Here is a 27,597-nt window from a genome sequence, read left to right as displayed (position 1 = left end):
TGCAGCAAGCTTGAGAGTGGGAAGTTAACGGGAGGGAGCACCAATGTGTGTAGAGGGAGGGCGGGGGTGAATACCCTTTCAAACAGCAAACAGGCTCCTACTTAAACATGGGTTTCCCCTAAACCTCAGAGGAATTTTGGTTGATTCAGCCAGAATTCTTCACAATGCCCAAGTGAAGCCACTGGCTTAAAGCTGATATCTGATCCACGAGACACAAGTAATTTTTCTGATTATGGGCCAAACGTTGCCCTCCCTAAATAAGTGAAAAACCCTATGAGCTTCATTGGGAGTTTTCTCTGTAATGACTGCAGAATTTGCTCCAGCAGGCCAAATTCTACTCTTAGAACTGACAGTCTCAGTAGTCCCATGGATCAGCCCCTCCCCCTCTCCTGCCCACTGGTGGGCCCACCGATCAGCGACTCCCCCTCCCTCCAAGTGCCTCCCACTCACTGCGATCAGCTGTTCAGCAGTTTGCAGGAGGTGCTGGGGGGTGGGGAAGAGCAGGGGCAGGAAGAGGCAGGGGGAGGGGGAACAGGGTGGGGCAGGAGTGGGAAAAGGTGGGGTGGGAGGATGGGCGCAGGAAGAGGCGGGGCAGGGGTGGAGGTTTTGGGAAGGGGTGGAATGGGGGCAGGGCCTGGGGCAGAGTGGGGCTCGAGCACCCCCACGGGAACTGGTCAAGTCAGTGCCTCTGTGATCATGATATGATAGTGAAAAACCAGCAGTGTTTCTGTAAAAGGAAAATCATGCCTCTCTAATCTACTAGAATTCTTTGAGTATGTCAACAGCTGATAAAGGAGAATCTGTTAAATAATGTATTTGTACTTTGAATAAACCTTTGACAAAGTTCCTCACCAGAAAGAATAAGGAAACTCTGGCAAGTCATGGGGTGAGAAGTAAAGCACTGTCAAAGAACAAAAGTTAAGAGTAGGAATAAATGGTCAAGTTTCAAACAGCAAAAGGTTACCAAAGGAGCACCTCCAGGATCTGCACTATGATTAATGTTGTTTAATATATTTATTAATAATCTGGAAAAAAGGAGTGAAGTATGAGGTGGTCTGCTTTGCAGATGACAACAATTATTTAGGTTAGTCAAGACTAGAGAAGACTGTGAAGAACTTCTAAGAGATCTATCAGTTCTTGATGTACAGGCAATGTGGTAATAGATGAAATTCACTTTGACCTATGCAAGTTACAAGACATTAGAAGGGATCATTTGAATTACTTGTACATATTAATGGGTTCTAAATTAACTGGAACCACTCAGGAAAAAAAGCTGACCATCCGTATGGACAGCTGAATGTAAACACATGTTCACTGTGCAGTGTTGTGGTGAAAAAAACAAAAAATAAATAAAAAATGTTAGGATGTATAAAGACTGGGATAGAAAATACTGAAAATATTATAGTCATTCCTACATCAATGGCATGGTCTCACCTGGACTACTGTGTTCAGTTCTAGTCACCCCATCCCAACTATGATATAGCAGAAATAGAATGGCTTTAGGGAAGCAAAATGAAAATAATCAGGGCAATAAAACAGCTCTATATGAGGAGAAACTGAAAAGGCTGGGACTGTTTAGTTCAGAGTGAAGATGAATAAGAGGAGGTAGAACAATAATGGACGCTATACAGGAGTTAACTTAGGCAGAGCTATTCACTCACTCATAATACTAGAATGAGAGAACCTTCAATGAAATGCAAATACAACAAATTAAAAATTGATAAAGGATTTTGTTTTTTCCAATAGTGCAAAACAAACCCATGGAATGCTTTTGTACAAGATATCGTTGCAACTAAGAGTTTAAAATAAATACATAAATAAAAAGCAGATATTTTTGTATGGATAATGAGCGCACGCACAGTTGTATTAGGTAGGATAAAAACATTAAGCATATCAACTTCCAGTGTTTCATGTCAAAAAGTCAACCACTAATTCTAGGGCATTAGGAAAATACTTTCCTTATGGGCAGGTAATTCCACAATATTCCACTGTGAGGTTACTCTTAAGTTCCTCGGAAGCATCTATTACTAGTGATTGTCAGAGACAAGACAGTGGACTGGATACCACTGTTCTGATCTGGTATGGTAATCCTTATGTTTCTAGTACAGCTACAGATCAACAATTCTTAATGATACATTTATTTTTAAACAATTGTATTCTTTTAAATTAATTTAAAATTATTTTAAAAGAATAAAATTTGTAAATATAGTAAATTAATTATGTAATTAAACTACATTTAACATTCTATACGACAAGTTGTCTATCTGTTCTTAACAATGTACTTAAACATATAAATGAATGTTAAACAAACATTACAAAATAAAGTCCATTGTATAGACTTTGCAGAGTCTCAGGCAGTTTGTAGCCTTCAAATACAAAATGGCACCATAAGATGTATGGACTCCACCCCACACGTGCTTCATGATATTTAGAGGGGAAATGTAGCCATTTTCCTAAGATCAGCAGCACAGCCTTTCAACAGGTAATAAGTACCTGTCACCATAAATGAAACTCAGAAACCTCTCTGAAAATGCATGTTAGGAATCAGGCCTGCAGAAGAGCTAGTCTCTAGGCAACCCACGACAGCGGGTTGCCTGATTGGTTACACCACCAGATTGGCTGGAAGGACCAGCAGACTGACTCTTAAGTCAGCAAGCTGCAGCAGATCACTGGCTGCTCAATGCTCACACCCATCACTGTGAGGAGTGGGCTGAGAGTGTGCCTTGATTCTCTGGAGACCGTCAGCATTCTTGTGCACAACACCCCAGCCATATCAGTTTTACCTGGCATTGGAATCCATGCAAGTCCCCTAGACCCGCACACACTTCTCCAACACACAGAAGTACCAGCGCTGGATATTAGGTCGATGCTTATATTGAGGGGATCCCAGCCATCTTATTTTGATGTGTCCGGCACAGACTTGGGCAGTGCTGAGGCTGGAAAATACTCGGCTCCCAGTCCCAAAGAGCTGATCTGTGCTGGTTTGGTCTTCCCCTCCCCTGGTAGCCCCAGCACCCACGGGCCACAGTCGGCAGAGCAGGACCATCAAGCCAGTTTTTGATGCTGCTCCAAATACGTCTACTGATTCAGCTACCAGCAAGTCCCAAGATTCACCAAGAGGCCCTAGTTTACTTGTGGGCCGTGGATAACTATATGGACCTGAACTTTGCTGAGGTCTATGCAATTCTTACCATACACAAGAATTCTCCAGATCTGGTTGAGACTGCTGATGGGTCCCTTCTCTCCTTGGGAGATAAGACCTGCCAGTGATAGTTGTCATTCTCTGGGGTCATCAGGAAACCCTCAAATTTGGGCTAATCTGGGCCCCCCCATGCTCCGGCATCATAGGTTTGCCCTGGCTTACTATCCAATACCTCCAGATTCGCTGGTGAAAGGAGACACTACTCTTTAGTTCTTGATATTGCTGGCAGTACTGCCTCCCAGGGTCCAAGAACTGGACTGGTACGCTGTACATGTGACAATGAAAACCTCAGAGAGCAAGCCACCAGGACCCTAAGGGCCACTCACAGTTCTGCCTCAGCAGAGATCCTACACAAATACCATGTCTTCGTTAATGTTTTTCACAAGGGAAAGGCAGACATTCTGCCCCTGCATCAGAATTATGACTCCCTCAATGACCTCCAACCTGGAGCCGAGATCCCATTAAGTCAAATATAAGCCAGAACTTCAGACCTTCCCCACGTATTTGCAGGAGAACCTACAGAAGGGTTTCATCCATCCATCCACATCTCTGGCAAGTGCCCCGATCTTTTTTGCCAAGGAATACGGATGACTGATTGTGGCCTTATATCGATTATGGAGCCTCAACAAAGTGACCATATGAAACTGCTCATGGCTCCCCCCATAAGCAAACTCAGACTGACTACATGCAGCTCACATTTTCATTAAGCTAGACCTGAACAGGCCTATAACCTGGTGTTTGTTTGCATGGGAGACAAATGGAAGACTGCCTTTCATACTCAATATGGTCACTATGAATATTTGGTCATGCCGTTCAGCCCATGCAATGCTCCAGCAACTTTTCAACACTTTATGAACAATACATTTTAGGATATACCGGACCAATCTGCCATTACTTTCCTTGACAACCCTCATTTCTTCTGAGGACCAGGTTCTTCAGAACATGGGCGGTGTTCTTGAAAGACTATGCCAGAATCATCTATTTATCAAGTGGAAGAAACGTGTATCTGACTGGGACATCCTTGAATTTCTCGGGTATATTATCTCATCCAACGGACAATGGAATCCCACAAAGTGGCAGTCAGCATGGAGCGGGCGTCTCCGAAGGATGCACACAGAATCCAATACTTCTTGGCTTTCATTAATTTCTACTGATGATTTATCCCAAGATTCTCTATGTTGGCTGCTCTGTTCACAGCCCTACTGCGGAAGGGAATGCAATTTGTATGATCCTCAGAAGTTCAGGCTGCTTTTGACAATCTGAAGCAGAGATTCATCAATAGCTCCCATCTGCATCCACCCAGACCCTGCCACACTGTTTATGGTGGAGGCAGATGCTTCAAACATTGCGCTAGGGACAGTTCTAGCCCAATCTGATGCTCCCAAAGAGCGGCTTCACCCATGCACATTTTACTCACAAAAACTCACTGCTGCTGAGGGGAATTATGACACCCTGGACAAATAACTGCTGGCCATCAAAATAGACTTTGAAGAATGGAGCCACCTTCTGGAGGAGGATAGATTCCTTGTCCAAGTTCTCACAGATCATAAAAACGTGGAATACCTTAAGATGGCCAGGCACCTGAAAACAGCAGAAGTCATGCTGGTCCCTCTTCTTCACACAATTCAAGTTTGTGGTCACCTTCCATTCTGGGACAAACAGGAAGACAGATGCATTGTGGTGGAAGGATGAGAACTTTGAGCCTGGCAAAGAAACTAGGTCCACAATCCTCGAGCCCTCAAACTTCATTTCTTCCATCATAGCCTCCAACCTGATAACCTCTCTCCGTTCATAGTTGCCCCGTGACCCCTTTGCCATCCAAATCCATCAAGCCTTAGACCAAGAGCAGGACCAGACCTCTGCCGCATTCATGTTCCAGGACAGGATCTGGTATCATGAAGGATGCATATATGTACCTGAAGGGTCTACTCAGCTTTGAGTCCTACAACTCTGCCATGATGCTCCCGTGGAGGGCCGCTCTGGCTGTTCCAAGACATAAGACCTAGTGTCTGGGAGCTTTTGGTGGTCAGCAGTGTGTGCCTTGTTCCTTATGTAGTCTCCTGTGATATTTTGCACCCAGACCAAGGCAACCTGTTCAAGACCACTGGGTCTCCTCCAAACCTTACCCACTCTGCCCCGGTTTTGGGCTATCATTCCATGGAATTACCATCCTCCCAAGGCCACACCACAATTCTAGTGGTGATCAACCACTTAACCAAGATGGCACACTTTGTTGAATACCGGGAGCTTCCCTCTGCTCAGGAAACAGCCCACCTGTTTGTGAACAACATCTTTCATCTCCATGGCTTGCCTATTAGTATGGTATCTCTCCGTGGACGACAGTTTATTTCCTGCTTCTGGTGGGAATTCCCATGCCACCTGAGTATAAACATGGCCTAACCTCTATGGCCTATCACGCAAGCAACAATGGTCAGGCTGAGGAAGACAATTAGATCCTAGAACAGAACCTATGCTACTTTTTAAACTATCATCAAGATGACTGGCTCTCTTTGATCCCTCATGCTGAGTTTATCTAAAATAATGCCACCAACACTTCCACAAAGCAGACCCTTCTTTGCTAATTATTGTCTTCATCCTCGCATTCATCCACAGATCCCCTTGACATTGTTTGTGCCCATTGTCACTGAACTCACTGCCCACATCTAGTAGGTATACTAAGAACTCCAGAAGTAGTTAGAAGTCTCCAAGGCAACTTACAAATGGTATGTGAAGTGGTCCCACCAGCCAACACCTGGCTGGTAGGGGATAAGGTTTGGTTGTCCACTCAGAACCTGCGATCGATTCACCCCTCTGCAAAGCTAGACCATCAGTAACTAGGACCCTTCTAGATCACTAGATTAACCCTGCTACATTTAGGATACAGCTACCAGATTCCCTCCAGTTAACCCCATCTACCACATCTTTCTTCAAAAACCCTTGGTCAAGAATCCCTTCCTATTTCATTCTACTCCCTACACCCCCGCCTATAACTATCCACATCTAGGAAGAATATGTTGTTTGGAATTTTCTAGAATTTCGCTCGGTCCAAGGAAAACTACAATATCTAATTCAATAATGCCTACTCCAACCACTAGGTTAGACTGCCCATGTCCCAGGTGCCTGACAACACATTTGGTATCTTTGACAGAAATGTCAGATTCCTTGAATGAGAAATATGGGTAAAGGATTCCCATTCCTATTTCAGGATATCATATTTTACACTGCTTTTTTAATTTTGTGGGGAGTAGGCAAAAAAAGTCACATAATTTTTTATTATATTGTATGTTATGTCAGGAAAGCGAAAGGTACAGTATAACACAGATCTACTTATGGACTTCAGGATGCCTATTTTCTACAGTGTATGTAGTACCCCAGGCTAGAAATGGCACTGCACAACATATGTAATATGTCGTAGCGAGCAGCATTTGTTATAAGTGGCAGTTCTTTCACACTGTTGAAATACATACAGCATGCTACAAGAAGTGGTAGTCCCACTTTTTTCTTTCCTTCTGGGTAATGTTCAACATGATGTAATGGAAGCTACTGAAGTCACATTTTATTTAATATACTTTGTTATATGTAATTTTTGAATAATGCACCATGGAACAGTGTTTCGATTTATGTGATGATGATGATGATCATGGCATGGTGCCAATAACCAGATATGCTATTTAAAACCATCCAACTTCTGCACTGCACCTTCTATTAAGCATACTTGTATTATCCATTGAATAATCACGGCCAGATTTTTAAACCTGGATTCATAAATTGTGCCCACAAGCTTCGTGCACACAAGGCATTTGTATAAACAAATTGGGTATTTCAGAAACCTGAAAGGGCATAAAAAAAGAGTAGAAAACATTGAGCATGAAACTCAATGATGGGCCTGATTTTCTATTGCCCCGCACCTTGCCTAGCCATTTAGAACAAGTGGGTGTAAAATACACCATTCTAACTTGGTAGGATTTTACACCCACTTTACAATGGTGCAAATGATTACACAAGGTGCCATGGAAAATCAGGCTCAATTACATCTACATCTTGACTCAGAGAAGCAGCCGTGGTAGTCTGTATTCACAAAAAGAACAGGAGGACTTAGAGACAAACACATTTATTTGAGCATAAGCTTTCGTGAGCTACAGCTCACAGCTGTAGCTCACGAAAGCTTATGCTCAAATAAATTTGCTAGTCTGTAAGGTGCCGCAAGTCCTCCTTTTCTTTTATCTAAATCGTGCGATCTCAAGATACACACCCCCTTATTCCCCTACCCAAAATTGTCAATTCTGGGCTATTTTTTAGAAAATAAAACTTTATTTACTGAGAGCCAGATCCTCTGTAAAATTATTTAACGTCAGTGAAGTTACACTGCTTTACATCACTGGAGGATTGAGACCTGAAAGTCCATATCATGAGGTTTCCAGTATGTAGTGAGGCCATAATCAATCAGACTCCCACTGAAATTCAATGGGAATTTGTTAGAGCAGGGACTGAGTACAAAAATGAATAAAACTTTAATATGAACATCAGGAACTGGTCCCTTATTTCCAGTATCTTACTTTATAAACTGTGTCTTTAAATCAAAATTTTTGGAACCTTAACATTTCATCTGTTCATTAGGTTATTTTCTACCTCACAGGCTGATTTCACTGAGTAACAGTAATATTTTTTGTAAAAGAAACTCCCTTTCCTATGGGAGAGATGGAATTTTAATGTTCAGGAGCCAATCTTCGGGGGCACTTGGTTAACTTTACTCACATGAGTTGTCCTGGTGCAGCCCATGGAACTAGCCATATGAATAAAGTTGCTCACGTGCTCAAGCAGCTGCAGGACTGGGAGCTGGGACTTCAGTACTGGAATGTTGCAAAATTAAAGCTAAACCATGAATCAAAAAAACCTACATTCACTACTGGAAGACCAGTTTTATGGATTCAAATGAAACTGTTCCCCAAACAGCTTGAAAGCTCATGATTTAGAACTTACTTGCTGCATTGTAGGTGAATGTAAAGCAGACTGGACCTGCATTGGGAGTTGGTTTCCAATAGACTGCTGCATTGTAATTGGCTGGTGTTGCTGTATGTTGAGATGCTGGTGGAGAGGTGGGCTAATCTGAAGCGGTGGCGGTGGAGACACAGCCATGTTTGCTATGGAAACAGTCACTGGCATTTGGTTGTTGGGCTTGGGTGCGATATTCCTGGGGATATTAGCGTGCATGGCAGTTATGTGCGGATTCATTCCAGGTTGTTGGTGATAATGGGAGCTTAGGTACAGTGCGGAATGAGCCTGTGTGGGCCCATGGAACACTGACTGTTTTGAATTAATCATCTGAGGCGGTTGGGATGCCTTAACATCAACAGGTTCACTGTAGCTCTGTTGAAAAAACAAAACAAACAAACAATCTTTAGAGACAGATAAAAGCTGTTTTTCTGAGATCTATTTACTGCACAAACGAACCTCCGCATCGTTTCAGGCCTGACCAAAATACCTTAGTGTTCTGCAATAATAGTCTGAAGCACAGTGCAGCGGTAACTTTCCCGTAGAATACTGGAGAATTTTGTTCTATAACAAATACCCATGTTTTCCCTTTTGTTCTCTGCTCATTATATGAAAAATTCCTTTATGACAGCACTCATTTCAGCAGCATACATCAGTCATGGAGATGCTACTTAAAATGTCCTTACAGTGGAGACTGGTTATTACTCTTAAATAAATAGAAATAAAGTTAACTCTTACACATCACACAGATTTTCTTCACTCCAGCCCCTCTGCTTCCTGGCTTGACACTTTGATATTGCAAAACTTGGAAGTGATGTTACTGACATGGTAAGCTACTCAGCAAATGAAAACATGGATCCAAATCTGCAAACCTTACTCACATAAGCAGTCATTACTTCTGTTATTAGTCCCCTTAAATTCAATAGGACCACTCATGTGAAGAAGGATTATTTGTGAGAGGTAATAAGGCAATAAGTGAATAGAGCACTGGACTGGGACTCAGGAGACTGGGTTCTGTTTCCATTCCTGGCTCTGCCAGTGACCTGCTAGGTGACCTTAGGCACTTCCCTACTCAGTGCCTCAATTTGCACATCTGTAAAATGGGGATAATGATACTGACCTCATTAGTAAAGCGCTTTGATATCTACTGATGAAAGCACTAGATAAGAGGCAGGTATTATCATGAAGGGTGGCAGCACTGGGCACTACGGTTGTGTCACTGAATCAAACTAAAATTCCAGTGTATTTTTTAAATATTCTGTGTTAGGATTATATCCATGTCCACATCAACTGTGTTTTGTAGATTGTGAGTTTGGAAATATTATAGGCATATTGAATAATTAATTTTTAAGCAGAACCCCCTCAATGAATCCAATGAAGGAGTTCTTCTTAAAAACTGATAGTACCATTTGGCCTATGTGTGATAACATGCAACAAGAAAATTATCTCAATTGGCCCTGAATAATACAGCACCAAAATAAACTAACTTAGAAAATAAACAGACCTTTTCAAAATAATTGCAGAGTTTGTCTTGGTTTCTTGAAGCAGTTATTATTAAATATTTTCAATAATAAATAGTTCCAATGTTTATAAGTTGTTACTCTGAATTCTATTAAATTTGTTCTGTTCCCCATGCACTCAGTTTCTTAGAACTTCCAATTGAGTTGTAAACTAGACGTGTTCAAGTAAATGCCAAAAAGAGTTAAAGATTAACCACCCAGTGCTTATGTGTGGGTACCTGAATAATAACTTAGCAGTTAAGGAAAGGTTGTACAGTATTTATAACGAGTGAAAGGTGAAACATGCTGGAAAAAATGGTAAATGTTCCTCTGGAAAAAGAAGTCACTGTGTCAAAACACAGGCTGGAAGACACATACATACCATTATCCTACCAATGCCATGTCATGTTTGTTTAGTTTACAAGTCAAAATAAGTTTCATGTTACTTTCAGCATCAGCTGAGTCTGTGAAAGTCTATTTGTATGCTTTCTGATGTATGTGCCATCACCAACAATCAACTCATATGCACATTACAGAAACTGGTTCATTATCTGTGATGCTATACAATGAAAAAGATTATAACTTCATTTTCCCAAGCCAAGTTGCAGTATCCAGGCAGCAAAACTTATTTTCTCCAGTAAACTAAGGAAAATGAAATAAAAATGAAAAAGGAATGCAAATCTCTCTCTCTCTCCATGTACAATATGCACTACACACACCCACACATACAGATTAAGATACAGAAAAATGCACACATATGCAAAATGCAACATGATACCTCATAGCTTATGCAAAATCCTTCCCAGTTTTTCCAACAGCACATGCATAGCAGCAGGGCAGGATAGCAAAAGTAGTGAGGATTGGCTAACAGGCCTGCCAAAGCCTCATAGATCCAAAAGGCTCTGCTGACTGAAGAGCCTGGACAGGGCCCTCCTGGTGAATATACTGTGTTCCTCACATCTAGAAGGAGTAATGCTGTGTCTTTTTTGGAAAAAAAATAAGGTCTTCTCAGGGTACATATTTTCCAGCCCTCTGTGTTGTCAGGATGTTTCCTTGATAGGGTGACCATATGTCCCATTTTGGCTGGGACAGACTTTTTTAAGCCCTGTCCCTGATGTCCTGACTTTTTTGGCAAAACTGGGCATTTGTCCTGTTTGCTTTTGCCAAATGAGTTGGCAAGAGCAAACAGGACAAATGCCCAGTTTTGAAAACAAAGTGGGGCGTACCTCCCTAGGGAGGTACGGAAGAATGTTGGGGTATGTGAGTGGCAACATTCTGGGGAGGGGGACAGGAGCCTGTCCCTCGAATCAGGGAGCAATGGGGTAACATGTGCTCACTCTGCAACCCAATTAGAGGGCAGTGCAGTCAAGGCCCTAATTCAAACTCTTCTCTGTCCAGGCCATGGAGCCGCAACTCGCGGGAACCAGGTCCTACCGGGCAACCTGACTGATAAATGCCTGACTGGATTCCACAGCACTGGCTTGTGCTGAAGCACCGAGTGTGGCATGGTCCCCCACCCCCGCCACAGCCTCCCAAGCGGTCTCCACAGCTCCCACCCTGGCTTCGTATCCTCCCCACCCATCATCCTTCGGGGCTGGTCCCCGGAGCCCTTTCCAGGCCTCCCCGCAACCCAACTGGCTTCTTTCCCTCCCCAGTCTGCCTCCAGTTGCCTGCTTCTGCCACATCCTGGCAGAGATGCCATTTAGGTAGGGCGGTGGGGGACACCTGCCTCACCTGAGTTTTGCACCGTTGTCCGGGAGTGACCTCCTCCTGGTCCCACATCACTTGCTCCTCTCTGCCCTCCCCTCACTGGCTGGGAATCGCCCCCTCCAATAACAAAGTCTAAAATGGCCCTGCATCCCAGCCTTCCCACACCTCCTCAGGGCTGCTCTCTGGAGTCTCCTCGATCCCCCCCACTACCCAGAGCCTCCTTCCTGCCCCTCTGCTATCCCAGCCCCCAAAGGGGCATCACACTGCTAACTGGATCATAATCCAATAGCTTCACCTCCTGGCTCCGAGCCAAAAAGTATTCACATTCGCACTCTCACATCCTGCTTTGCTGCCCAGATCCCAGCCCAACCCATTCCTCCCCCCCCGCCCCTCGCTCCAATCTCTGCTACTTGGCTCAATTGGGGGTGCAGAGGAACATTTGCGGGGGTGCAGGGGACGAGCGGCGATGCCAGGTGGCTTGGGCCAGCCCCGTGTGTCCTGTTTTCAGGCTACGGAAATATGGTCACCCTCCCTGGCCCTCCCCACTGCTCTCCTGTATTTCCTTAGAGCAAGGACAGGATTTCTCCCAGTGTTTCTGAGGTCAGATAGACTGAATAACCCCTCTTGAAGAATAGCGGTCAAATAGCTTTTTTGGATTCCACCCTTCTAAGGATTCTTCCATTATGATATTTTTCTGTGTATATACAGCCAAAGATTCTGTCATACTCCCCTTTAAATAAGGAGACATACTGAGCCAAATTCATTACTGGTGTAACTCCACTGCTTTCAATGCACTTATATAAAGGATGAATTTGGCCCATTATAATAAATTAATTTACAGGATACTAGATCCTGTGGATCAAATAAGCAGGTGCAACTCCCATTTCAGTTATTGGTAGTTGCATGGTCTGATGCTGGGGATGAATATCACTTTTTTTTACTTCCCAGAAGAGTGTCTGCCAGTTGATCAAAAAGGATTTGCTCTGATTGTCTCAAGCCTGCAGTAATTCTGCTATATATTTTTCACAATATTCTGATGCAATTCTCAACACTCCAGCCCCAGACTAAGCAAATATTTTACAGTGACTAAGAATGCTTTAAATCTTATGTGATTTGAAGCCCCAAAGTGTCCAATATTATTGTAAAAGACATACATATTATCAGTTATTGGGATTCTGGATAAACAAACCCATTAAGTATAATTCCCCAGCATACTACGCTTTCAGCTTTTCCTAAGGTTAGGGAAGAAACCTTTTCTTTTGAAAGCAGCACTGGAGCTAATGAGATAGGTGATGCCAAAAATGTTACAGGCTTTTCATATATGCCTTTATTATCTATTACATACAAAGATGTGAGTATACAGCACAGGCCATATTCTGCCCTCCCAGGCACACATAGCGCTTGCACTGATTTCATTGACTGCACTGATTTTCAACCGGAGTTGTACCTGTGTAACTGACAGCAGAATCTGTTCCTACATAAGGACACTACATCACTACATAAAATATGAAGAATGAAAGAGGGGATCTGACTGGTTGACAGAGCCACCAGCTGTTAAGGTATCAGGCATAACTTTGCAGACCGAAAGGTGTTAGCCAATCTGCCATTGGAAAAGTCATTCTGCTTATCTAAGGAAAATAATACAGGAAAACACATTAAAGATCCCTATTCACTTGTTTAATTAGACTTTAGAGCATAGAAAACATGGAAGACAAATATATTCATCCCCAGGGTTCAGCACTAAGGTACCAACATGAATTTATGACCATAGTCACCAGCTAATTTTTATGCCTGATGCTACAGGTGTACAATTCTAGACCTTCTGCTCCCTACACAGCTCTCTACCACCTGAGCTAAAGGAGAATCTGTTTTAGATCTAGGAGTGGTAGGACTTAAAGGCTCTGTAGATTAGTTGCTAGAGGATGATAGAATCTCATATACAGTCTATCAGGTAGGGAGCACATACACATTAGCCAGTACCTTACTGGATTGCAGATTAGTACATTAGTTTTTCACACCAGTGCCTATGCCTTCCAGTGGCTCCTGCTCACTATTGAGTTTAATTCAAAGTCCCGGTCCTAATCTTTTAAAATCTTAATAGGCTGGGACCAGGCTATCTTAGGAATTGCCTCTCCACATGTAAGCCTCCAACACTGCTGCATGCAGTGTAAACCTATCAGAACATGGAGGGAAGCAGTTTTTGTGTCAAGTCTGAAGATATGGAACACCATCCGAAAAGATGTATGCCTGTCTTCTGGGCTCAATGCAAAACTCAGCCTTTTCACAAGAGCCTACTATGACAGAACACCTTCCCCTACCCCCATATTCACACCTTACACGCTATTGTAATAATCTTTGTTCAAAATATGCCTTGAATATCTAAAACTCATAGTTTTCTGGTCACTATTGTCCTGATAAAGTAAGTGTGGCAACACTGTATGTGAAGTTATAAGATTCCCCTGTATGGTGTTATTAACACATGTTCCATAACCCACAGCTCTACTCAAACAGAGGCTGGCAAACAGGTCTGTCCTAAACAAAGAGATGTGTGCTCTGCTTAATTTTTCTTTAAGCAGTAAACAGAATCATCAAGCAGGAAGGGAAGACAAAGGAAGTTTAAACAAGTGAAAACAACCGCAGGGAACATCCTTCCACATACACTCTTTGTCTCCTGATATCTAGCTGGAAATGTTTTTCAAGAAGGGGGCTGAAACTATAAAAAGGAGGGACAAACACCCCACGGCATCCCCCCCTCACATCCATCACATTCACTGTACCCGAAGAGACAAAGGAAGCAATGATTGGACTTGGGGGAGGGGTCCTGATCTGAGAGTTTGGTCTGTAATGCTGCTGGGGCATGAGATGAGAAACTTTGCTTGAATCTAATATAGTTTAAGTTAGGCATTAATGAGTGGTTTATTGTTCTTGTAACCATTTCTGATTTTTATGCTTCATTACTTGTACTCACTTAAAATCTATCTCTCTGTGGTTAATAAAGTGCCTTTTTCTAATCCACGGTGTTCAAGTTGAAGTGTTGGGTGACTCCATTTGGGGCAACAAGTTCCTTAAAGGAATAACAGACTCAATATATCTGTACTGTCCAGAAGAGGACTGGGGGAAAATCTGAGACTGGGAGTGTATTGAGGTCACCCTGTGGTAAACTTTAAGGCTGGTAAGAGCTAAGGTGTGGCTGGCTGGCTAAAGCACACAAATAGGCATAGCTGGGAGTGACTGACTTACACACTGGAGGCTGTTTGTGAGAAGGAAGCCATTGTAAAGGGTACCCCAGGTTACAGGGCAGGGGTGACACAGCTACACATGAGCCTGGATTGTACCCTGGTATGTCACACCTAGAACAAAAGCCCAGAGGAACAAAGAGAAAGGGAAGAAAATGGTCCATGTAGAAAGAAAGGAAGAGCAGGGGAGTGAGAAAGGAAAAGAAGCAAATAAAATAATAAACACTTTTAGGTATAAGCAACCAAATACCAGGAGTATGAGAGCATAGCCCACTTTTGCTATTCTTATTTTACTGACTATATTGGTGATTTGTTGCTACACAGTTTGAGGCACTTCATAAATGAGAGAGATAATTTAGATAATAGACCCTCAGTCCCTTTATCTTTCCCCACATGTCCCTCACCAATCCTGCTGCTCTCCTCTCCTGCTCTTGAGAAAAGTGTGGCTTCCCTTTCACATTCCAAGCTCCACTGTTCAGTGCCACAACTCCTCATGCCTGCCTCTAACCTAAAGCCAACCATCAGCACACCTTGTCTCCTCACACAGAACTACTCTGAGAAACATGATGGTTCCTACCCGCTCCAGACCTGACCTCACAGTGCAGTACGCTGACCTCCTCCCTGCTGATCCTTATTCAGAGAGTCACACCATGAATGTGCGGTGGATGGAGACAGGCTATGCCAACAAACCAGGCAGGCAAAGGAGGGGATCCCATCAGAGGAAAGGTCATACTGGAATTTGTTCCACTGTAGTGTCCTCACTGAGTCCAGCTCCCAATGGCCAGAAACTCAGCTAACAATAGATATTCTGATCAATACAATGGTCCCACAGATACTAGCTGTCACTCAGGTGACATCCACCAGGCAATCTAACTGATTCATTAGGGTTAGGATTTTCTTCTTCAGTTTGAATTAGTATAGACTATGGCTCCTCAAATCTGTAGCTGGTTTTTGAAACTATCACTTGTAAATCTTAGTAGGCAACCAGCAACTGAAATCTGTAAGTGAGAGTTTTTATTCTCATTCTGAGTTGTTTCTGCTTTCTGGCTATTGGTGGCTTTTCTGAGTAACTTAAAATAAAGCAAGGGTAAGTTTTTCATATGGCAGCATTCTACAGGTCTGATCCAGAGCCCACTGAAGTTAACAGAAAGTTTCCTGTTAACTTCAATGGGCCAAAACTTTTATCCTACTAATAATGAGTTGATTTTCCATCTCTGTTTCCAAGAAAGCAAAACAGGAACTGGTCAAGTGAAGCTGAGATCAGTTTCAGCTGATGAGTGATGGTCCTCACTTGTGCTTCCTTAGAAGTGTAAGCAGAAAATTTAAAATTAATTACACATTATTATTTTTTTTGCCCTTTCAAGCCTTGTTTCTGCAGACAGTATGTTGGAAAAGCTGCCATACACAATCACATGGGCATGCATCACACACACACACACCCCCGAGTTGCTGAAAAAAACTGTGGAATATATTTGTTGTTATTTTCAACATTTTAAATGACCAAATTATATATATTTGAATTAAATTAATAAATACTTTTACAGTAACATTATTAAAAACTCAAAACTCAAACATGATAAAAAAACTCAACTTTTTCCAAGAGATACCACACAGTTACCACCATCATTCTACATGCAGAGAAACACTGTGGTAATTCCGAGATCTCTGTGTGATGACTGGCAAAATTGCCAATGACCTTTTAAGAAAACTGTCAATGATGAAGACACATTTGCAGAGCCACATTTCTGTTCACAATCAGGGACAAAGGAATTTTATCTTAAACTAAAATTATATGCTGCATTTTTTATTACATTTATTCAGATAGCAGACACAATATACCCCAAAATGTGGCCAATATACTCACCAATAATCAATGGTGTCCTGCTGGATCAGAACATTTATTTTTAATTTTAGAACAGTTCTTTTTCACAATCAGCAGCATTAACAGTAACAGGTCTGGTGTTTTGTGGTATGAGGAAAATGTCTAAAGGGTCCTAAACCTTCTGAATGGAGTACTGTAAATTGAGTGGTATCTAGACTAGCTAGGGCCAATATCATCAGAAATATTTCTTTATTAATGTGAGCAATTAGACTTCACCACACTATCGACTTTGAATAAACTTGAGGAATTGCTGAATGTTCATACATAAATGTTTCTGGTACCTTTGGCCATCACCAGCATCTGTAAAATAAGTGATCGAAGATCTACAGGGTCAGGGTCTGATTCTCATTAACACTAATGCTACTTTATACTACTCTAGCAGTGTAAACTGTTTATAAATGGGTGTAAATATACTCCTACTTTCCCTTTACTCTGCCAGAATGGTGTAACACAGCCTTAGTGTCAGTGAGAATCAGGACCTCAGAGTTTGGGTTCTGTTTGGATCAGCACTGTAAAATCTGGAAGAGCAAAACTTTTATGTGAACATTTCAGAACATCAAAAAAGTTATAGGTTTTGGATGAAGGTTATCAATACATGAGGTTTCTTATTTTATTAATTCCAAATCACATATATTATACAAATTTATTGTATCACATGTGGCAGGTTCAAAAGTCTTTAGACACATCATTGATACTTGAGTACAAGATGGACCAGTTATTGGTTGTCATACACTGTTAGTCAATGTGGTTCCTGAGGAGAACATTTTAAAATCTGAAGATACATTTTGTTATCATCTATGGGGGATTATTATGGATTCGTTAAGGCCATGTAGGTAGAGATGGATGTTTTGTGAATGTAGCTTGAATAAATATGCTGAAGGACATGTGACTTTAATTTGATACCAGTGTCATTATTCCCCAATTGAGAGGCATAGGGAGGCTCTAAAAATGCAGTTCTAATAACCTTATACCAACCATTCAATCCCAATCACTTTAGAAACAAACAAGAGCCTTCTCAAAATCAAAAATATGTCAAACTAATGTGATCTCAAAATCTCTGCCATTTTGGGCTTCAATCTTGTGAGAACATCTCTAGGTCTTGGCACCGCTGAAAGGGAAGCCTCACATATATTTGGCCTCAAACTTCAGTCTGAACGTAATCTGAATTTCACCATCTCTGTCCATCTCTCGCTATTTAAAGTCTGTGAGAGATCCTTAGCGGTGTAAATCAGCATAGCTCCCTTGGCTTTAAAGCAGCTATGCCAATATACACCAGCTGAGAATTTGTTTCTATTTTGTTACTGCATGTTTTAGTAAATGTAGAACTTTCTAGTGCCAACACTTGGTGGGAAATGAGGAGAATAGGATTCTTACTACTGCATATTAAAAACTCTAGTGAAATGGAAACTAACTTAAATTCTTGTTTTACTGTTTGATGTAATTATTTCAAGTTAATTTAAGTTAAGTTGAAACATATTGTGTAATGGTAAATTGTAACATTAAGTGACAGACTTCCAGCAGAAGCATCAAAAGGAATATGCATACGGAAAGCAAGCTGCCACCTGGAACTCCTTGGCAGAGCAATTATTGCACTGCCCTTAAGAAGGCGCAGCATTTGGTCTCCTTAGTCATTGACTGACTCAGTTCTGCCATGGCCAGGACACCTCACTACCACCTCCCCCACATTCACCCTCACAGAGGTGCAATGCACCATCTATCCTTTATGCTTGGCCTTTAGTTCATGTATGTTTTGGATGATGTTGTTAACTTTATGGACTGCCACCACAATGGGACCTCTGAACTAGAAAAGGATGGTGGATTCAGTGTATTAAAGGTTAGGCTGAACTGTAATACGAGTGAGTTCTCACAATGAAGTTATGCCTAACAGTTTTAATAATTGCTTAGAAACTTCCTTAGGTCTTTAGGATTTGTGGCTCTATAGGTGAAGAGGTTGAGTGAGATTATTCTTTGGCTATCTGCATTTACTGGACATTTTTGCTTCAAACAATGTTTTTAGGATTAGAAATTTCTTCTCCGACAGTTTGTGGATCCTTGAAGGGACATGACAACTGGTTTGTGAAAAATACATACATAAACAACTCTGAAAATATCCAGTCTGTCAACAGGTAAGTCTGATATAGGATATACAGCTACATGCATGGTTTCAATGGTAATATATGGTTTTTGATATATGGTTCCTCAAACATTTTTGATATCACAATAATCACAAAAGCAAAGATAGTGTGTCACAGAAACCTGAAATATCTACTGTTTATAGCCTTACATTACAATTTTCCTAGGTAGGGGAAAATTGATGTTTAATGGATAAAAAAGGAAGCTGCAAATTAATGTAACTGCTTATTATATTTTTCTGCTAAGGCAACAGTGCTAGTGATCCTGTAGGAGTTTAGCAGCTTAAAAAAAATGTTAATGCTTCAGACAGAGCTGCATTTTAGGCTTGCTCCTTATGAGGAGAAAGCCACTATTACTGTTTTGTAACGGTATCCCCTGAAAATAGCCTAAACTAATCTTTAAAACTTCCAAAATGTCTGCATGGACTAAGTACTTCTGAAAAGTAATTCCAGACAGTGGCTGGGAGTTCTGTTAGGGGAGATCTGAGCCTGCCATACAATCAAAGGGACAATGTTGTCCCACGTTCATTATCTTCAAAAAATTTGCATTATTTCTAACACTCTAAGAGTGTCAAATGTGGTTGATAATGATGCTATGTGAGGGCACAAATCTGACCTAGCTATGCCATCATAGCTTTGAAAAATTACCTTTTTTCCTACTTGAGGATAGATACAAGCCATAGTTGTTAAGTATGCCTACAGAAAATATTTATATATGTATATATAAATAAATATTTAACATATAAAGCAAAAATCCTACTGCCAGCCAGCATACACAAAAAAAGCCAGGGTAAGCGATAAAAAGTGCTTGTTTTTTAAAAAGTCAAATTGCAATCACAGCATTTTAAGTAATGTTATACAAATTGCTATATACTGTAGGTTGCATTTCTGAGCCTGAACAGTACTAAAAGTTGCAACTAAGGGCAAATGTAAAGACACTTGTTTAGAATGCAAAGGCTTAGTCAGTATTATAAACAATATGGCAATCTGCATAGCATTACATATAATGCTTTGTAATGTGATTTTGACTTTACATATTGATTTCCACACACATGAACAGGCTTGACTATAGCCCTATTAATTTCAATTTTTATAAAAATAAAAGAAAAATGTTGAGAAAACATCTAGCAAATACATTGATAGAGTTTAATGGAGATTAATGCATAGCTATGACATTAAATCCATACAATCAGATGTTCACCTTACCGGGTGTTAACCCTATTTAAAAAAATATTACAGGCAAGGCTGATGATACAGCCTATTGTTAAAGTTGCCTGACATGTCCAATTATAAGACCTTGCTTTCAGTTGCTTATTACTTGGCTAAACTTAAATCTTGTGGGTTGACATTTTACAAGCCAGGTGTTTGCCTCAGCTGATTTTTGGGGGGCAAATTTCAGCTGTTTTCAGGCTCCTACATGTGACTTGACTGAGCAGTTATCATCCCCACAGAACAGTGAAGCATGCTTCCTCTGGAGGTGAAGCCAGACTTCTGGCATTTCCTAACTTTTGCGTGCTTGCCTTTGCAACCGTAATAACATTGTTTTAATGTAGTTTTTGTATGTGTAATAATAGAATAGATTTTAACACAGAGAGTTTATATTCTGTTTCAAATAGATGGAATTCACATGGCGAATCTTAATATATCACCTATCTAGTTTGTAATTACATGCTTATTTAAAGTCCCATCACACCTAAATGCTTAAAGTTAAGCAGATGCTTAAGTCCCACTAAGGCCAATGGGACACAAGCACATAATTAAGTGCTTTCTTGACTAGGGATGGGCTTAAACATCTGTCCAAGTGCTTTCCTACACTGAATTAGAGCCTCAGACACAAATATTTCTTTAATTGAATTTTCTCTAAATGAACCTTCCTCAAAGAATGCTATGCAGCTATTTTTGCCCTGAAAAAAAAATCAGAGTAAAATTCTCAATTTTACACATATTATCTTATCAAAATAAAACAGTTTAGTGTTTCCTATAAACAGTGTATGATGGGCACAGTAACGATACCTAATTCATTATTACAAGTGAAAAGCTGACTTCGTAATTTACATTAAAATGAGTGTGTTGGTCTTATTTTACCACTCAGTAAAATCTTACAAATAAATTGACAGTCATGTTCAGTGGAACCCTGGGCAGTTCCACTGGCTTGAAAGAGTCTATTCTAAACATAAAGACTATCTCTGGAATTGTACACTCATCAAGTGTAGAAGAGGAATGACAGGCATTTGTACATGCTTTTTATAAATATCCTGGCATATATGATGCTAGATTTCAAGTATATAAGACAACACAGGAAAGCTATGAATAAGGTTACACTCATGTCTCAGAGTTTGCCTACCAACACAAACTACATGAGGTTTGATTTCACAGGGGTCATATACTGAAACACCTGAAGAAGTGGTAAGATCATGTGGAAAGCTGCATGAAAGACCCGAGTGTTAATTATCCATTAAATCTTTGTTTTGAAATGTCCCTAATGAGATGGTAAATATGTCGTGAAAGTAACAAAAAGTACTGCTCAGTCACATCTGTATAAGCTTCAAGCATTGCCATCCTCACTCCTAACCTTTACTCACAAACCACTGGACAGCCATGTGCATCTAAACGTGACCTCATCAACACTTTGGATTCTGTGAAATAGACACCAAAATGAACATCAACAATACGATTCTGCAAATTGCCCCTTTGATGTTTCAAGTCTGCATGTTGCAGTAATCTTACCTTTGTCTGTGGGTTTTAAAACAGTGGTTTATATTATATCAGTTGTGAAATCCTGGGCATTTTGCATGGCTCTATAAATCAATATCAAAAGTTGCTGTTAACTGTGTACAGTGGGTCCTGTGACATCCTGTTCCAAAGCAAGTGATTCATACTATGTCCTATACTGTGTTTGTCTACTTCATCTGAGGCATGCACAAAGAAAGTTCAGCTTACCATGGGAATGTTTGCATTGTGATACTGAGCATGATCATTGCTGTACAGTGCCTGCATTAAAAATGAGGCATTTTATGTGTGATATCACGGTTTCCTCCTATATTCAGAAAAGAGTATGACTGGTAATTGCGTAATGCTGTGGTCCCTGCTGGCAAATGTGATCCTTTTACTGATGACCACTGGGTCTCTCATTTGCTCCACTGTGATTATAATCCCGCCTGCAGACGTTCTACGAGTAGGAATGGATAGGCTGCGGTATGCCTATGTTGAGAGATAACTTTGTATTGAGCGCTAGAGCAGAGCATGGATATGATAGGTATAAGGTGGCAATGAGCAACAATATTTACACTAGATACCAAGGTGCTGAGCACCATACAAATGCTGAAAATGGTTTACAATCTATCACAATATATATATGTGTTACCTTGGATACAAGGCTTGCTCTGTATGCAGCTAACTGCTTCAAATATTCCTTCTTAGCAGCTTCAGTTTTCTTTTTGTATACCTACAAAAGAACAAAGATAATTAGTAAATGAATATGTGTCTATATGCAATTCCAATTCATTTCATTGCAATTTCATCTGTTTCATGGATCTTCAGAACATCCTTCTAATTAAACAACTATTCCTATTTCTCCAGGTTTTTTTAGGAGAGAAAGAGTAAGTAAAACACCAAGCATTTTAAAAAATCTTGCTCACAGTAAAAGAGCTCCTTTGCCTACAGAGTGATCCTGATATGTTTGACTGAACTGAGGACATTTCTATTGGCATGATAGCTTCAGTTGTCAAAGGGATGTTAAATTCGGAGTATAGTTCCAAACTGGACCAGTGGGGGTGCTCTTCATTGTCTCCCCCCATCTGGCAGACCAGCTGAACTTCTCTGGAAAATAGGAGAGTGGGTGTGTCCAGGACAGCTGAGTTGGGAAGAAAAAAGGAAGAAATGAGATGCAGAGGACAGGGAGGGTTTGGGGAGATATCAGTGTCCTTCAGCATGACTGGGAGACTTTTTTCCATTATTAGGTAAACTGTTGGACAGTCAGAGAAGCCCAGTCCAAAGGAGGTCAGAGGCAAATCAAAGTTCCGGCAAGCTCTATGCAGAAACGAGAAGCTAAGAAGCCATGAAAAGAAGTTAGTGTAAATCACTGTTCCAATCTTGACCTGCAAAGTTCTGCTGAGTTCTTCAAGAGAGTGTACCTTTCCTTGTATATTCCTCTCAATCCACTGTTCTGCCTACAGTGTAACTAACACAATAGCTTAAAGAGTTAAAAGATCCAGTTCAAATTTCCCCAGACTTCAGAACTGAAGGTTATTTGCAGGGATTGGCAGGACACCCAGACAAAATGATAATTGGAGCATTAAAAATATAGATAGATACTTGGAAAGCTAGCACCTGTACAGGGGGTACACAACCCTCCCAGCTGTGGAGGCAAGCTCCATAGAGGCTAATTTCTTGCCAATGTACATGCTGACAACCTAAAAGAGCCTTGCACTGTTGCTAAACTGGCACCCAGTCTCTGATTAGCTGGACTATGCACTCAAAGTGCAGCGGATGGCAAAAGCAACTTAAAACAAATTTGAGATGTCCTCATAAATTCTGCAGGTGAGTAGTACACACACACACACATTTCCTTTACAGTGAGGTAAACTTTATGAAATTTTAAATTGATCTCTTTTGATCCTCTTATTCTACAGTAAAGCCAGAGTATTCTCATAATGGAGAACACATGGAAGCTGCAAACTGTACATACACCGGACAATACAATTCCAAAATACAAAAACAGAGCAACAGTACTGGGCTGGAAGGATCTGGTGGTACATCATTTATAGAAAGAATATTCTTGTGAAATATCTTTTATTTCAGTGAAGCTTTGCTTTCAGAGAAAGAACAATCCTCTGATCTAGGTTGGGAAAACTCAGAGGTTGCCTAAAGGATTAAAGATTTTGGGAAGTATAAAATCATGATGGAAAAAGAGGAGTCCTAGGATACCAAAATTGTAAATATCTACACAGAGAGGAAAAAAAGATTGTTTTTAGCTGTGCAACTGTGTGTGTGCATTCTTGTAATTTCTTCAGATTAGGATAAATATATGGTATATGCTGAGCTCATATTGTTTTTCAAAGAACTTGGAACAAGTTGCTTTTTAAATTGTGATTGTTTGCAGTTATAGGGCAAATGTATTATTTTTTTCAGAAAACAAAATGAGAATTAGTTGACAATCTGTTCCCAGGTGCTAAAAGGAATTAGCATGACCTACAGAACAAAGATGAATTCAAATTATATTTTACATTTGAATACAGCTGCATCATTTTGCTATCCAGATTTTAAAACCACAACTGAGCACAATAACATCACATACATAGAGTCAAGATCTTTAAAAGATCGTGTAGGTTTTTTTCCTGATATTGTAGTCCTGCTTCAACTGATCAGAAGTCTTATTTTGCATTACATGAGTATCAAAATTTTATGCAGTGTAGTTGTAGCCATGTTGGTCCCAGGATATTAGAAAGACAAGATGGGCGAGCAAATATCTTTTTTGGACCAACTGCTGTCCATACAGAGTCAACTTCTGAGCCATACAGAGCTCTTCTCCTTTCCCAGATCGGAAGAAGAGCTTGAAAGCTTCTCTCTCTCACCAACAGAAGTTGGTCCAATAAAAGATATTACTTCACCCACCTTGTTTCTCTAATATCAAAATTTTAAGCAGGCCTACTGTGCATTTATAGTCAAAGCATATGGAAAAGGTTCTCAAAGAGCTGGATTTCCTCCTTTCCCTTTCCAAATTGTGGTATATAACAAAGCAATCTTATTTTATAGCATAAACCTAACAAGAGTTCTGGCTTGTACCCAAACATCACTACTGCATATGCACTTAATTATATAGTCTTCATTTAATTATTTCCCACCTATCCAGCCATAGAATTCAGCATTAACCATATACATCATTTTTCATACCTGCTTTTCTTAGGCATTCTCTCAACCTGGTAATTGCAGTATAAATCCCAATTAGCACTATTTTTTTAAACTGACCCTGATATAGGATGTCACTATGAGTATTATGGCACACAACCCTTTTAATGTTATTCAGAGGCAGATTTACATGGTTGGGTTTCTCATTCTGTTTTTTTGTATCTTTCTCAATGTTTTTTTGGGGAAATCCCATTCCAGCTGATTTGCGTGTAGTGCAGTTCTATGGTGCAATGGGTATTTGTTATGGGTCTTGGGCATGATGGCTTGGGCTCTTATTATTTTTTTTTTTTTGGTCTTCTTCAAGAATCCTAATATTTAGGCTATTTGTTAGTGGGTGGGTGATCCTGACAGGAAAAACTGCACCAGTATTTCCCCTGAGTGTTCCTGCCAAGGGCATCCGTTCTCAAGCTTCTCACTCGCCAGCTGTTGCCTTTCTTGGGTGGAGACCCACTTCTCATTCCCTTCTGACCAGGGTATTTCCAGGCACAGTTCCCTGCCTTCATTGTATTAGCCTCTGCAAAAGACAGTCTGTCTGACCAGGCTGGCTTGCTTTCCCTTCAGAGATGGCTAATAGTGTGAGTGCCCATAGTTATACTTACCGCACAGCTCTTTTTATGCAAGCCAATTTTGTTCTTAAAGTAAAAGCAGAAGAGAGAAAACATATTAAAAACAATAAAAGAACCTACACGCATGCTAATAAGCTTACCAGAAATCACCCTGACCCTAACGTGGGCTTTGGCAAGAGCAGTCCTACAACACCTCACCCAAGGAAACCTCGTTGTGATTTCACGTTCATCCCAGCTTCAGCTCGGAACAAGCACACAGTCTTATGGGCTCAGTACGCCCAGTTCTTCCAGTCCTCCCCTAGATGCCCTTGTCCATTTGGTGGATCAGCAAGAAGGCCCTGAGTCTGTTTAAAACCAGGCTATTTATCCAAAAGTCCTTTCTTTGTCTGTTGGTCCCTGGATAATCCAGTTTGAATTTGTATATGTGAGCCTTACTAGGGAGATGGCTTTAAAGGCTGATAACCAGAGGAATTAGAGCAGCAACCCCCTCCTACTAGAGAAGTTACATACAATAACACAAACACAATTATATTTTTAATACAATAGATCCCAAATGTATTAATCCTAATTCAATACTGTTTAACTTAATTCAAAAGTTTATCTTAATTTCATAAGGTTTGTCCAGCATATTGCGGGATATTGTCAGTCTATCCCACTGACATTGGCTGTTGAAATATTGATTGCTGATAGCTGCAACAAGTAGGGTTGGGGTGGACAGATAGACTGGGAGTTGGCTGGTATCATCAGTAATGATAAGATTTAGTGTGTAGGACATTTTTTGAGTTGAGAATGTATGCATCCAATGAAGTTAGCTGTAGCTCACGAAAGCTTATGCTCAAATAAATTTGTTAGTTTCTAAGGTGCCACAAGTACTCCTGTTCTTTTTACGGATACAGACTAACATGGCTGCTACTCTGAAACCTGTCATAGATGACACTGGTAGCTGGTGCCCAGGTAGTCCTGGGTTTTGGCCTGGGCTCGTACATGGAATTTAAGCAGATGGGGAGACTAGGTGGGTGGCACTAGCAGTTTTAGCGGTATGTGAACAGGTATAAGCAAGCCAAGTGCCCTTCCCATTCTGTTTCAGTCGCTGCCAGAACTTCTAGCCCTCAAGCTTAAATACATCTTTGTAATACACTGAGTAGACTTGATGCCTCACAGACATTTTAAAGAGGCAAAAGGCTCATATCATCACTGAACTGTACCCGTGACAATGGTTTAAACTGTTTTGTGCTTCACAGTTAAGATGGTGAGGAATTCTGAAACACAGAAATACATTAAAATTGTCCTCAGTCTGAGAGGGAGATTTCTGTTCTTTTGTTTAAGAGCAACAAACACTGTAGCTTAGTTATAACCTTATGTTGCCAAGATTTACTTTTACTTTTAACACCTCCAAAACTACTGATGAGGCTTATGTTCGCCTCTGAAACGAGTAAACACTGGTAAACAAGCAGCTTGGATGGCAGCACATTTTTATAGAACCTGGCCATTTCCAACTTGTTTTTTTAATTAATGTGATAATTAAATATAAATTGACTGGGTGAAACCCAGTTGTTCCGACAGCTTCCTATTTCTGCTCCTGGCCTAAGTAGGGCCAGTGGGACGATCTGACGCTCTTGGGACTCAGCCAATTGGACCTCAAGAGCAGATCCTCACACTGGGCTGGACCTTTGTGGGTCTCAGGTAAGCAACTGTCAGCAGGCTGCCAGGGAGAGGGTTGGAGTGCAGTGGCTTCCACGAACCCTGCTATCCAAGGTTTGAGAGCCATGGGTCATGACATCACCGCCACCTCCCGCCCCAAGGAGTTGCATTTAAAAATGATGGGACTTCAGACTATGGACTGCGGCCTTGTGGGTCAGAGCTATATCTTTAGGACAAGACATTGGCCTTCACATTTCTGATTCCAGGGTGGTAGGTCAAGTAAAGTTTAACTGGGAGAAGAATAGGGCCTACTGGAACTGTTGTTGCTTTAGGGTGCTGGACTCACACAGTTACTCCAGGTTCTTGCGATCGGTAAACACTTGGACCAGACGATGGGCCCTTCCAAGTAGTGTCGCCACTCTCGAAGGCAGTCTGAATTGCCAGGAGCTCCTTGTCAAATATCTTGTATTTGCTCAAATACCGCTTAGCAGGAGTAAACTTCCTTGTGAGGTAGGCGATGGGGTGCAGTATTTGTTTGGGTCCGTGCCTTTGGGACAGGACTGCCCTGATCACTGTACTAGGAGCGTTGGCAGAATTCTGACAGAAGAGTGACCTGCTCTCACCAGGGAATGAGGGCATCATGAAGGGTCAGTCAGGAGATTCCAAGGATCAGGGGAAAATTGCAGTAGCAAGGAAACCTGTAGGGCCCGAGCTGTAGAGGCATCCATAAACTTGTCTACTGCTCTCCAATCAATGAGGACCTGTTGGAGGGGAATCCATCAGGCCTTCCCCAAGATACATAGATGGATAGGAACCTGCCAATGAAAAGC

General features: G+C 41.1%; 1 protein-coding gene across 5 annotated transcripts in view; it reads right to left on the bottom strand.

Moving 5' to 3' along the window:
• TOX (thymocyte selection associated high mobility group box) overlaps positions 1–27,597 on the bottom strand; it is a 268,267-nt gene that overhangs the window by 8,294 nt on the left and 232,376 nt on the right. For all 5 annotated transcript variants that reach the window (XM_037892570.2, XM_007059463.4, XM_037892568.2 and 2 more), the window contains 2 exons: positions 22,018–22,098; positions 8,183–8,569 (listed from right to left, as the gene is read on the bottom strand). In XM_037892570.2, coding sequence (XP_037748498.1) covers positions 8,183–8,569; positions 22,018–22,098 — 468 coding nt within the window. The remainder of the gene's footprint in view (positions 1–8,182; positions 8,570–22,017; positions 22,099–27,597) is intronic.

This window comes from Chelonia mydas, chromosome 2, assembly GCF_015237465.2.
Source record: "Chelonia mydas isolate rCheMyd1 chromosome 2, rCheMyd1.pri.v2, whole genome shotgun sequence".
In the NCBI taxonomy this organism is placed as follows: domain Eukaryota; kingdom Metazoa; phylum Chordata; order Testudines; family Cheloniidae; genus Chelonia; species Chelonia mydas.
Note: the sequence above shows the minus strand (reverse complement) of the source record. Positions and strands in the feature narration are given on the sequence as shown.